Raw genomic sequence first — 13,866 nt, forward strand, 5'->3', positions numbered from 1 at the left:
CGCGCGCCCTGCATGCATCCCCCGATACACTTCGCATACATACTAATTCTTCCAAGTTGTTTCACATTGTGATCTTGCATTTGAAAGCCCTATTTGAATATGCATTGTGGCCAGCCGTCTTTGATGGCACGGTACGGTAGGGGATAGGTACGGGACAGGTACGATCGAGGGTAATACGACACCGTCTCCCGTACCGTACCATCAAACACAGCTGGCCACATACAGCTGCCCGCAATATTCAAATAGGGCTTTCAAACGCAAGATGATAACGTAAAGCAACTTGGAAGAAATGGTATGAATGCGAAGTGTATGGGGGAATGCATGTAGGGCGATAGTGCGGTTTCGAATCCCAGGATATGCCTGAAAAAAAAGGAGAATTGAAAAATTTATAACATCCTATGCTTTTTTGCCGTCAGATACGGATAGCGCCAGGCGTGACACAAACAAACAAACACACAAACAAATACCAAACGAGAGAGCTTGGAAGCTCAGGGCCCTACGCTATGCTTTTATGCTTTTTTGCCTAGCTCATCGTACATGTTATAAGAACTGATGGAATTGTCTTTTTCCGTTGATTGGCCACATCACTGTATTGCAAAAACGTTTCAATCGGTTTGAATATTATGAGTTAGACAAAAGTATTTGCAGAATTTATTGCGGATTGTTATTTCTCTAATAATCATCTACTTTTGTTTTGCTCCTTCTTTAATTCTTATCTCCTTATATTGTAAATCAACAAATTTTGGCCGATGAGAAATAGAAACCTCTCGATTAGAGAGGTTAAGGGGGCAGCCTACCCATAAATTTCATATGGCATTCAATTGACCGTAACTTTGGTGTTTCTCAATGGATTTGAGTGAAATTTTGACCACACACTACTGCCACTATGCTGGCCCTCAGGACATGATTTACAAGTTCTTGCGCCTCACTGACAGGCTTTCCAGGCCGGAAAAACTCAAATTTTCGGCATAGTGCCACGGTGTGCGAGCCACCCAGGAGCCAAACAAATGCATTTACAATTTTTTCACATTTTCGTGCTCATTCTGTTCGTGCGCGGGACTCAAACCTAGAACAAGTCCAGAAGCAGCCATGGGTGATGGGGTAGGGCCCCTCGACGAGGCCCTGGAATCTGTCACAGCGGAACGAGTGGGCGTTCTCTCACACACTCCCACAGACCCAAGTCAATTTTTGAATTTTTTTAGGTTTAGCACGTGCTACGAGGTCGTACCTTTGATACAACATCCAGTGCTGGGACCTCCACAGCAAGCCATTTCCACAGCGCTGCACACCAAATCCAGGATACCCTCAGAAACCGGCAAAGACTACCACTCACGTTTCACTACTGCCTAGTACTGAATCCTACCTGACTTCTTGACACGACTCAAACTTGCCAAAGTCACTAAATCAACGTCAACTACAATAATCAAGCCACATATCTGCAACGTCACGAGGGTGCTGGCAAAAGACCTGCAGCCCAATACGTGGCTCAAAAACCTGATATTTTGGACTTGGAGCAAAATTCTGCACACTTTCACGTGTTTCCATGATACGACAAGTTGCGCACGGTCTGCTCACATTCAAATACAGTGCTGCCAACAAATGACAGCGTGCAACAAAAAAATCTTTCCTTCCAAGGGCACATTTTCGGCCATAACTCTTGAACGGCCGGTCAGATCGGGACACACTTTTCAGAGAATTTGCAGCTATTCAAGCTCTTTCAACTGACGTAGCACTCAATATGAATTTACAAATTCGATTTTTCAGCGAATTTTTGGGTAGTCTGCCACCTTAAGATGCACGTTATTTCCGACGTGACGCGCAGTTTCACGTCAAATTTGAAATCGATCGGTATTTTTGCTCTCACATGCATCCATTGCTCAATCATGCATCATTTGCCTATATGACAAACGTTGGCCTGCGATTTACTTCGGACGGTTGGTACCAAGCGGCGAAATCAGCGAAATTAAATCGCCAGCGAACATTAGTTGATTTTTTACAGGAATCGGATTTTCTGGCCTTTTTGTAGTAATACATGTACATAATCATTGACCTGTTGAGCCAATGACGACGCCGAATGCATGGTTGCCTGTGGAGCACATTACATAACTTTACAGTCTCCTAAAATACGTATCCTGTCCGACGGCAAAAGAGGCTGCAGATTTAGTTTTTCTGCGTGTCGACGGGATGTCTGCGACGCGAAAGTTCAGCTCGCATTATTTGGCTCGCACGTCGAAAAAATCAACGCGAGTGACCTGCTGCTCACGTCGAAATTTGGACATTACATAACTTTACAGTCTCCTATATAAATACGTATCCTGTTCGACGGCAAAAGAGGCTGCAGATTTAGTTTTTCTGCGCGTCGATGGGATGTCTGTCCTCACGTTTACTGGGACCGGCTTAGACTCTGCCGATCACGGGCGTTCTGGACTCAACGGGATGTCTGTCCTGACGTTGCCTGGTACCACCGGACTCTACCGATCACGGGCGTTCTGGAGTCGACGGGATCTCTCTTCCGACGTTTCCTGTGACCGGCACTGAATCGCTCGTTCACGCTTATTTTGGAGACGACGGGATCTCTCTTCCAAAGTATGTTTATGCTGACGCATCCTATCACCTAATCGGCGTCTATTCTAATTATTTTAATTTCCTCCTCGTCTCCCTATTTCTTTCCAAATCCCCCTCTACATCAGGGAGTCGTATGCATAATACGACGAATATTGGTACGGTACGGGACAGATACAGGAGCCCGCAAATATTGTGGACAGCTGTTATGTACAATCCTGTAGAGCCTTTGTAGTCACAGATACGGGACAGATACGGGACAGATACGGGACAGATACGGGATAGCGCCAGGCGTGACACAAACAAACAAACACACAAACAAATACCAAATTAAAGCTGCGTGGACCCTGGCTAGCGCCAGACGTTACTGAAGTAACGTCTTCTGCATAACTACGGGAATTAAAGCTGTGTGGACCCTGGCTAGCGCCAGACGTTACTGAAGTAACGTCTTCTGCATAACTACGGGAATTAAAGCTGTGTGGACCCTGGCTAGCGCCAGACGTTACTGAAGTAACGTCTTCTGCATAGCTACGGGAATTAAAGCTGTGTGGACCCTGGCTAGCGCCAGACGTTACTGAAGTAACGTCTTCTGCATAGCTACGGGAATAATCGCCTATACTATAGTCCAAACACGGCACCCTTCACATTTGAATGCTTTCATGATCACAATTCAATTACCCCTACCCCTGTGCCTCTTTGGGCTCCCAGCGGCTTTGATGGGTCCACTTGTGTCATAGTTAGTTTTGGCCAACGAGGACGACCGAGGCTTCGGTGGATTGATGTGGTGAAATTCGACAACTCCCCTCTCGGACACACGCTCGAGGATTGCCTCAACACTGCACGGGACAAAAAGCTATGGCTGGACTTCATTGACAAATGTACATCGGTGTAAAAAAATGGCATGTACTTGTCATGTGCTAGAACCTGTATATGGTTTTTTTCGTATGCTTTTCTTCCTGCTGCAATCTATTTCATGATGAAACAGTTGACAGATGGTTGGAACCCATTATTTGGGAGACATGCAACCTGTACTATTATTATTATTATCATTATTAGTTTTGGCCAAGCGAGTTGGCCCTACTAATAGCATGTAGTTTCTTTTCTCCTTTCACTCTGATGATTCTTTACCAAAAAGATGAAACCGGTCAGTAACAAAGAGAAAATGACCTCGTGTGATTTATGCTTGTGTCGGGGGTTCTCAAATTGCAATAAGGCCACAACAAAAAGCTTTCGTGTTTCCGGTCGGCCGACCGGGTCCGTTTTTTCAAAAATTATGGAATTTTTTGGTTTACGACAAGTACAAAAAAACAAAGAAAAACAAGCAAAAACACTGAAAGCATTGTGTTGCTTTGCTCGAACCGAAATAAAAGTTTGACTGAATGCAGAGACGAAAATTCCGGAGCTGGAGAAAAGGTCGCCAAGAACGATGGCTGCTTAGAGCAGCCCGCTTTGTGTCCAGTGCTGACGATGGCTGCTCAGAGCAGCCCGCTTTGTGTCCAGTGCTGGCGGGGTGCGAAGTGTCTTCTTCAGCAAAGGATAGTTCGCGTCTCCCATGAAACCACCTTGAAGGAGTTGTTTTGTGAGGAAGTGCAGCCTCGCTTGCCTGAGGACATCACGTCTTTAGAGTGGATTGTCGCAGCTACAGCAAGCAGCAATGGTGGGGCAGGAACGTGGAAAGATGTAGAGGTAACTGAAACTGTCGGCCTTGTTGTCGAATTTGGATGCCGTCTCCTGGATTTTCGCTTGGTGGACGTAGCTCCTGCTGCCAAGCGACCGTGCCCTGACCGTCCCTCGGCATTCGATGTGCTTCTGGGAGCAGCAGCGAAGCGGGATCACCTGCCAACTCCAACTGGGAAGACGTCTAAAGACGTTTTATTCACTGACATAACTGGTCACTTGAAGGTGAGTCCATGTCGTGTCACTTTGCCTGCGTGTGCATGTCTGCCTTTCCCGACTAGAACTCTAAAAAAAGTGCTCTCACATGCACATCTGACTGGAAAATTTGTCCATGCTTCGTGCTCACCTGTTCCCACTGGCTGCATAGACAGCAGTATGAGAGCAGCCTGTAGCTGGACAACTCAGTTACTGTAGAGCAGGCATAACACTTTTTTGTACGTGCATGTCCAGTACTGCTGCTGCTGCTACTAGTGCATGCCTGTCTGACAATGTCAGGGTGAAATAATTTCTCTTGCATTTGCTTTTGTGTTCTCATCTGCTGTGCTGCAGGCTTGTGAACTGGGGTTTTCAGCTGCTGCAGTAGAAACTGAAGGTTCCTATGTTGTCCGTACATTGACGTCAGCAGTGTGGTACATACATCCAAATTTGCAAACAATAGTGGATGCATCCTCACGGAAGTGTGTTCCTGCTGTGCCATCCCGCTGGCTTAACCTTTTCAGTGGTAAGGTGTACAACGACTGGCAAGGAAAGAAGGAGAAGCGTCCTCAACTTGATTCCCCGACTATTGCCGCACACGGGCAAGCGCTGCTGGCACTGTTGGACAAGCCATGCATTTCTGGACAGTCGTGGAGTGCACTGCGCAAGGACATCGAGGGACTTGTAGACACTTGCCGGGGTTACCAGAAGTACCTGGAATCAAAAGCTGGTGGACAGAGTCAGCGCCAGAGCCAGAATCATCCTGTACGGCAGGTAGCAGAAAACATGTCCATGACCCACCACAACGCTAGGAGCGAGGCTGGCATGACTAGCCAGGAGAGAAAGCTGGACAGTGCTTTGAGAGACAGGCCAACATTTGACCCACTGTTCTATGACGAGGAACTGCTACTTGGCACAATTCTCACCAAAGACCAGCGCTATCGTCTCTTCAAAGATTTAGCTGTATCAGTGCCAATTGACGTGCTTCGCTTTGATGCAGGTGGTGGTACCTCCGCAACTGTCATCATTTGGAGGGTGTCCAGCGACATTTCCGAGTCCGAGCATGTTGGCCGAATTGCTCGCCTGGTGAAGTCTCTGGAACCCAACCTGCCCGAGTACCACACAAGGCAGATGCGGAAAGAGTTCTTCTCCAAGTATGGCCAACTTGCTGGCATGTTTTTGTGTCAATGTCAGTACTATGCGTCTATTGATGCTGACCCATTGGTATTGCATACAATTCTCAGAAATCTCTGAACTATGCAATACATCTACTGCGTCCCGCGGTGGTATTCTACTCCATATTCCATATGTAAATATGTATATATTGTGTATCACCAGTGTCTGATCCAAACTTTCTCAATTTGGCTCATGTCTATGAATACAGCAGGGAAATAAACTTTCAAATCAAAAAATAATAATTTTCCGACCGACCGGGCGTATTTTTTCGGGGGGTGCCGACCGGAAACACGAAATCTTTTTGTTGTGGCCTAATCGTAATTTCACAAAATGTCGGTGCTTTCGGTGCATTTCTTTCACACCTAAATTTTCACCAGCCGCACAAAAACTCAGAAGTTGCGACCGACTCGGCCATTCGAATAGGATTTGAAACTGTCCGCCTGTCCATACTGCGCTCTTGGAGCTTGTTATCGTGTGGTGAACGTGGGCCAAGAGTGCAGTGTGGAGAGGTGGACAGTTTCGAATTACAGTAAAACCTGGTTTACGCGACCACCCCACTGTGCCAGGAAAAGCGGCCGGGTGGTCTTTAGAACCAGGTCCCACAGTGTCTGTGTAGAACTGTCCGTGCATGGAAAAACGGTCGTTAAGAGCAGGTGGTCGCTAAAACGAGAGGTTGCTTACACCAGGTTGTACTGTAGCCGCATAAAAACCAACACAACTACTGTTATGGACTCAGATGGAGAGCCGAGGTTTAATTTATACAAAGAGAAAGACCAAGGAACTACAAGTTACGCTATACTGTCCACTAACACCACCAGTTAGTTCGCATGAGCTGATTGTCAACTAACTGGTGGTGTTAGTGGACAGTATAGCGTAACGTGTAGTTCCTTGGTCTTTCTCTTTGTATAACTACTGTTGCTCCACAAATGTTTGGCCCATTCAAATGTTTCGGCCTCCCATGGGCTAAACACACATTTCGGCCGCAGTTTAAATTTTCGGCCTGTACTGCTGCCGCCTGTATACACTGTCACACTGAACCTTGCAGAACAAAATTTCAGCCGAAACAAATACTCAGCCAAATATGACCAGGCGGAAAATAGCCGAAACTAAATATTCGCCGAATATTTGTCGACTATAAGCAGTAGCAACAATAACATAGAGAGCATGGGGCGTATTCTGACCTTGCCACACGTGTCCCCACAAGTAGGGATGTCCTCTGAACACGGCAAATCACTACCTGCGAAGAATAGACAAACAGCAATGGATTTCTTTACTACAGCGACCTTGAAAACAGCACATTAAAATAGTCAACATCAGCAACAGCAGTCAAGGTGCAGAACCTGCTAAGACCGTTGTGGACATACTCGAGGAAAAGCCTAAGAAGCAGAGGCTTCTCTTTGCGTTCTCCACTCCAAGTGGAAAACTTCGCTGTGTGTGCGGGTGATAGTCCTCTATGGGGTGAGGGGCAGTCAGCAGCTTTCAGCATGCTCAGCGCATGGGGTGTTGGTGTTATGTTTTCGTTCTTTGTTGTTGTTGAAAACATGACTAACGGCAGGATTAGCAGCTGAGAGCTTCACAACAGCACACCGTGTACTTACTGGACTTGCCACAGGGACACGAGCGCTGGCCAGCTCTCGGACAGTCGCCACACTCGCCGGAATGGCACACCTGTAACGCACGCACGCATACACACGTACACACGTACACACACACACACACACATACACGCCCGCCCCCCCCCCCCCCACACACGCACACACACGCACACACACACACACACACACACACAGAAGCACAACGTCAACTTGGCCCCGTTTGAGCACCCAGGAATCCGCCAAAGGCGCCAGGATACCCAATAAACAAATCTGACTATTCGTTTTAGCAAGAGTACATGAAACCCCGAGTGTGAAGCTTGGGGTTTTCTGCATGTGTGTCCGTCGCGGCTGAATTCCATGATTACATCATCTTTGGTGCTGATATGAGTGCGAAATGATCAGAAACCACAGATAGCGTGATGGTATGTACAATCATGGTACAACTGATCTGTGCGATCGAGTAGTTGTACTGAACCGGCGCAAGATCCCATGTGTTAGCTTTCGACATTGGATAGTTGGACACCGTATTTCCTTGATTATAAGTCGCACCCCTACTTTCAGGTTTGAACCACATTGTTTCACTGTAATTATTCACATACTGTAATCTGCCCAATGTTTGCGTCACTAATGTTTTGCCATATCTCAGAACCAGCGAGTTTACGATGGCAAGTGTTCGCGGAGCACCGTGGCCACACATATACACCCGCTGTTGAAGTTTGATTTCACTATGGTTAATTCATTTGCGTTACGCTCTCTTCGCAAAATTAGCAAACATTAATACGTCGCAAACATTAGGCTGTTTACAGTAAGTAGGATATCACACTGGATTGCAAGTCGCATCCCCTTCTCTGCCCGAGAGGTTCAGTGTAAAAAGGCGTGATTTATATTCGGGGAAATACGGTAGTGGTATCTTCGACCTCACTGACCTCGAGTTGAGACCACACACCATGGTCCAGTGCGCCATGATGGCGAAGCATAGTATGGCGTGCTTCTTTCGAATCGTTTCCCTGTGTTATTATTTGTTCATAGCGTAACTTCGGTTTCTGTGATTTGGTCTCATCACTTTGTTCTGTCGTACTGCTTACAAAACGGATATTGTGAGTACCGTACTTCTCCGGATATAGGTCGCACCTTTTTACGTTAAACTTCAAGAGCAAAGAAGGGGTTGTGACTTAGATTTGAGTATGACTTCTTACTTTACGTGAGTGTATTGATGCAATGTCCTTCAGACCTGAGAATGGGGGGGGGGGGGGGGGCGGGGGGCACTTAGAATCGAGTGCGACTAACAATCAAATACGATCATGTCTTTCAAAGGAGCGAATGGCTAATGCAAGCCTTAGCAGCTGCACCCGCAGTGGGATCGGTCGACGGTGCTAGCACAAGCACATCGCATCCTCAGCAATCTACAAGTACTCATCCTCCTCACGCAACCAGCACTCCTGATAACTCCACCGCACCTGCAACGGCATCCAGGCCTGCTGATGATCGAACAAGGTATCTCACTGTCGATGAGCGCGGCAAAGACTTGCTGAAGGCTTTATTTATTTTATTTATACAACATCTCCTGGCTCGCCGCAACACAGCCACTACTACCGTGAGAATGAGATTAATTAATTGCAGTGTATTGACATCAGTGAAGCAATCAATAAGGTCCATACTACCCTATGGTGCGAGGCACACGTACCTTTCTTCACCCAGCGAAAGAAATCTCTGGAGGATCCCCGAAGAATATGGTCAGACGTAGCCAAATACCTTTTGTCACAGTTCTGCGTATTGTATGGCAGAGCATCAAACTACGCTGACAAGTACATAGCGTTTCAAATCGATTGGAAGGCAGCAGTTAGCGCCTGCCTGTCCAGCTCAACCACTGGCACAGCCACAAAGCTGGAAAGCGTAGATGCACCGGCAGTGCCGGCAGAGTCTCCCGTCTCCATTCGGCGGCTTCAGCGACTTGCAAATGCGCTTGTGAGGAAGTTAAACACGGCGTGGAAGGATTAACAGAACCGCCGGTAGTAACGGCTAACCCAGAAGATAGGAAAGGGTTTGCTCCTCACACTGGAGCTCGCGCTTTTCCGCCGACTTGATTTGACACTTGACTGACTCAGAAATGCAGGCAAATCATTCTGATGAGCATGTGCAGTTGTGCACCGCTTTTTTTGGTGCAGCGCTTTGTCGATGCATGTGTGTGCTGACACAGCAGAAGACAGGGCAAGGTGACAAAATGAATCCGGCCAAGAAAGCTCAACTGAAGCTATCCGGAACGATGCGGTTGGATGTGGAGGAGAAAGAAGTTGCTTGACTTGCCCCCTGCACTTCGGATTCGAGACCGTGGATGGATGGAGATGAAGGAGCACCTCAGCACTACAGAACACATCGCCTTCTGACATTCATGAAGGCAGAATATAATCCTTCCGCTGACCATGCCATGCAAGTGATTAGAACACTTGTCAATCATGGTCCTGATAAACTCTACCGGCGAAACCTACTAAAGCAAGCATCCACCATCACTGCTGCGTCTCGGTGCAGGCCCTGCTCAGTACTTCAAGTAGTTGTCACGTTCGTCCTAGTCTCAGTACCATTGTCTGTCACTGTTATTTTCGAGTTGGGTACTGAAGTATGCGAACATAGAAGAAGAAGAAATAGGAAGAAAAACCCCAACATCCACTGTGTGTGCGATATGACTGTGGGTAAGAAAGTGTCAGACACCGTGTCGCAACATTGCCCTGGACAGGGTTCTTCTGATACCACTGCCTCATGCAGGGAAGCACAGGGGTGTAGCTCGCACATCTGTAGTGTTAGTGTCTTTAGTGACCAGGGAGTCGTATAAACCCTTAGGTGCGGTTCACACGAGGTACAAAACACCGTATATCATGCTTTCAACGTGTTCTTGTACTGTGGTTACCTTGACAACTTTCACCTGTGGCGGGAAAACTCGTATATGTTTTCAGCAACACCCGAAGGGGTATAGAAAGCAGGATACACGCTGTTTCTTGCTAACAAAGACTAAGTGGGTTGAAAATGCTTGTTTTATTTCACTTGGTTGTTCGATTGAGTTCAATTTGATACGATACCTCGCCAGATTTTTTCAGAAGTTTTGGAGGCAAAGCTCATCGACCTATGGGCTGCATATCAACAGACGAAGAGTGGCAAGATGAAGAAACGCGCTGTTCGTGAGAAAGAAATTGCCAATGAGCTGAACAAACTTACCAAGGGAAATTGCCGTGACTTGGAGGTGACGGCGCTCATAGTGCACAACAAAATAGACAACGTGAAATCAAAAGCCAGGGAAATGTACAAGAAGTACAAGAGATCGACTGGCACGGGCAGCCAAGCTGATCCGAAGTTTGACATGGAGAGCGCGTTCGGAGCCTGGAGTAATTTTCGCGCCTGGCACAAGTACTTCGGTGACGTACCTGGTCTAGGGCCACTTGAGACTTTGGACTCCTGTGATAAGGGAAGTAACAAGTCGCCTCTTGAGCTGCCCTCTACGACATCTTCATCCTCTGAGTCTCCAGGTGCGTCCGTGGACGACAACGCTGAGGTCACACGAGTCCCTCCATCACGTTCTTCCACACCTATAGCTATGACATGCGATGAAGAACACTATTCACTATTCAGACGCAAACTAAATTTTGTTCTAAAATTTTCTTGAGATGAGACCACGCGTATGGCAGCGAGTTTCTATGGTTTTTGGATCCGCGCTAGTGGTGAAACGAATATCAAAACCCAGTAGCCGAATATTCTTTGGCTTAACGAACGAACGAACGAATATTCTTTCGTTAGCACGGATGACATCACACGTCCTCCTCTCAGTCATTTTATTGGATATTGTCACTATTATTAGGCATGACAAACGAAGGCACATATTTCTCCACCATTTCTAGGTCAATTTTCACAAAGTCCCCAGCTGAAGTGCATTTTACACGCTCAAAAAAAACAGCTCAAGATGTGATTTTTCGTTCGACCGCCATAACTCCATTCCAGGACCTCGGATCGCGTCCGGGTTGCTTCGAGATGACAGCTGAGAGTTTTCTAATGCCGATGGAGCTTTCGACGAAGCGGTTCGGTCAAGTATTCGCGAAGTAACGGAAGTTTGAAGTCGCCCGGTAAACTCTGCATACCCGGCTAGCGAATATTCGCCATGAGAAATATTCGTTCGAATGTGACAAACCGAACGAACATTCGAATATTCGGTATATTCGTTGCACCACTAATCCGCGCGTTTTTTTACGCAACCTTTCACATACACTGTGTGAGCACATGCTGGATATAAGCAGTTTTGTACTGCAATCAGTTATACGCAGTTTGTACCTCGTGTGAACCGCACCTTATACTGTAAAAGCAGAAATTCTCCGTCGTGTAATATTTTCGGTATTCTAAAAAATCAGTGGTTCGGTGGAGGGAAATTTTCGGTGAACCCGTTTTCCAGGCAATGTACTAGTAGTAGTACCGAAATTGTCGGTGCATTTCATTTTCATTGAAAATTTCGGCACCGAAGTTACCGAAAATAGAACACAATCGAAAATTTCTGCTTTTACAGTACGACTCCCTGGTGGTGAGCATGTACCACCGGCGACCTCGTAGTCGCCAATTTGCCCATTTTCGACTATGCAGTACCTTCGACGACGGCCATTCGCTGGTGTGGTGATTGGACTACGCTGACTACACACGAGCTACGCGCCTGAATCAATGGTACTGAAAGTTCTCCATGCAGATGAGGAGGTTATTGATTCGGCAGAACAGACGCAAACTGTTGGACCAGGAGCAACGCCAACAAGTGGTCCGAATTTGAGAGACAATATCCCTATCGGCAATGCAAAATCTCTTTCACAGCTGGGCTATCCGTGATTCTGTTTGGAGTATGCGCCATGAGTAACGGTTCATGTCCTTGGCGGCCTCGTCTTGGAATATCTAATATACAACGACCCAGACTGTTTGATTTAATAGTGTGCACATATCACGTATTGCATACATTCCATGCTTGAACCTGTATAGACATGTTGTTACAAGAGGATTTATATAAAGACTTAGTCGGACGGAAACATATTAGCACACGAAGAGACGAAGTCAGTTGAAAATCTGATGAGGCCTTTCGTCACATTATCACCATGTACTGGTTTGAGAAGTAATGGTACGAAAGGCCTCATCAGATTTGCAACTGGCTTCGTCTCTTCGTGTGCTAAGAGGATTAATCAATCTAATGATTATGTCGGTACATTCAGCTTTAAAACTCACCTCCTCGCACACGTGGTTCCGACAGGACAGCTCCCGCCCGCACACCTAGAAAAAGACACACACACACACACACAGACGAGCGCACAGAACACGAGTACAGTGCGTATCGGTTATAGTGTGGTCGTATACAAGAATATACTGCTTACAAGAATGAACACTCATTTTTTCATAATCATAACACATATTTTATGTGTATATTTATTCTTACAAGCAGTATTATCGCATAGTAGAATATATCGGCCCTAAGAATGGATTTTGTGTAGCAAAATATGCCAGATTAGTGCAAAGTGTATCTCCTGTAGTAATCAATGGTAATAACATCTGTGCTCTGTGCATACTCAATACAATAATAGTCAACACAAAAAGAGAGTTATGTCCAAGGGAGCATTGGAGAATCACTTTTTCTGTCCAGTCGGACTCTTTCTTCCGACTTCTCTCGTATCCGCTGCTCCGCAGTCGCCTAGCACGACCGCGAGTCTGATTGATCCGTGGGTATCATGTGTACGTGTCCACATGCCAAACGTGCGCGCATATGATTTGTCACACGTGCATATGATATGTCACACGTGATTTATCGTGTGTAAGAAATATCGGCAATAAGAATCAAATGTCGTTTTTCAAACACCCACGCTATAACCGATACCTACTGTACATGGAAAGCCATGACGACAGCGACAAAACCGAAAGAAAGAAAACCTACAGTCAGCTCTAGGGTCTTTTTTCTAGTTAGGGGACTTCCGGCATTATCGATAATTTTCACGAAACGAAAAAAGTTTAGTTAGGACCTTCCCCCCCACCCACCCAGCCAGGATCAAGGAATGCCATTTCCAGTCACATGACCCTGGATAAGGAGACCACCTGTAGACGGAGACCACGTTTTGAAGGTCCCTTGAGCGGTCGTCTTAGACAGGTTTTACTGTATCTGCGGATATGAAGACTACAAAGCCGTCTCCCTAGACAATGACTGCGTTTCTCATCGACCACCGCACCGTAACTGTGTTCGCCAACAGATCTCGACACGACGAGGTGGAGGTCGGCTAGAGAGCGCAGTCGTGGTGTGGTGAAAAATTTGTACAGGGCCGAATGCTGCTGCTTACCCCCTTTATCTACTTGTAATATCCGCATTGACAAACAAAAACACTCACCTTCTCGCATGACCAGTCCGCTTGCGCGCATGGTCTTTGCTCGGCCTTGCGCCCGCAGCGGCACGGCTGCACGCTCTGCCGATCGCAGAGCTCGCACTCTCCGTCGTGACAGGGCCGAGCACAGCGATGTTGCCCGCACGCGAGCGGCTTGTCGCACGCCTTGTGGCACGACCAGCCGCGCGCCACACAGCGGCGTGTGGTCGGCGCGGACTTGCGGCAGAAGCAGCGCGACTGCACCATGCGAGGGCATGGCGGACATGGACCTGTTTGCACGGACACAC

The 13,866-nt window shown here is 47.0% G+C and overlaps 2 protein-coding genes across 2 annotated transcripts in view; one reads left to right on the top strand and one right to left on the bottom strand.

The window, feature by feature from the left end:
• Positions 1 to 13,866, bottom strand: part of LOC135825104 (NF-X1-type zinc finger protein NFXL1-like) — a 40,229-nt gene that overhangs the window by 20,021 nt on the left and 6,342 nt on the right. The window contains exons 6-9 of the mRNA XM_065337840.1: positions 13,586 to 13,848; positions 12,441 to 12,485; positions 7,209 to 7,278; positions 6,792 to 6,847 (exon numbers count right to left, since the gene is read on the bottom strand). Coding sequence (XP_065193912.1) covers positions 6,792 to 6,847; positions 7,209 to 7,278; positions 12,441 to 12,485; positions 13,586 to 13,848 — 434 coding nt within the window. The remainder of the gene's footprint in view (positions 1 to 6,791; positions 6,848 to 7,208; positions 7,279 to 12,440; positions 12,486 to 13,585; positions 13,849 to 13,866) is intronic.
• LOC135825040 (uncharacterized) lies at positions 3,765 to 5,688 on the top strand. The gene is made up of 2 exons (XM_065337775.1): positions 3,765 to 4,464; positions 4,789 to 5,688. Exons 1-2 carry the CDS (start codon positions 4,030 to 4,032, stop codon positions 5,686 to 5,688), a joined length of 1,335 nt encoding a protein of 444 aa, XP_065193847.1. The 5' UTR covers positions 3,765 to 4,029.

Source organism: Sycon ciliatum, chromosome 9 (assembly GCF_964019385.1).
Source record: "Sycon ciliatum chromosome 9, ocSycCili1.1, whole genome shotgun sequence".
NCBI lineage: Eukaryota > Metazoa > Porifera > Calcarea > Leucosolenida > Sycettidae > Sycon > Sycon ciliatum.

Bases quoted from the DNA above. Each gene is read 5' to 3' on its own strand.
- LOC135825040 (XM_065337775.1), top strand. From the start codon at position 4,030: ATGGCTGCTCAGAGCAGCCCGCTTTGTGTCCAGTGCTGGCGGGGTGCG. The intron at 4,465-4,788 runs GTGAGTCCATGT...GCTGTGCTGCAG, and splicing joins ACATAACTGGTCACTTGAAG to GCTTGTGAACTGGGGTTTTC.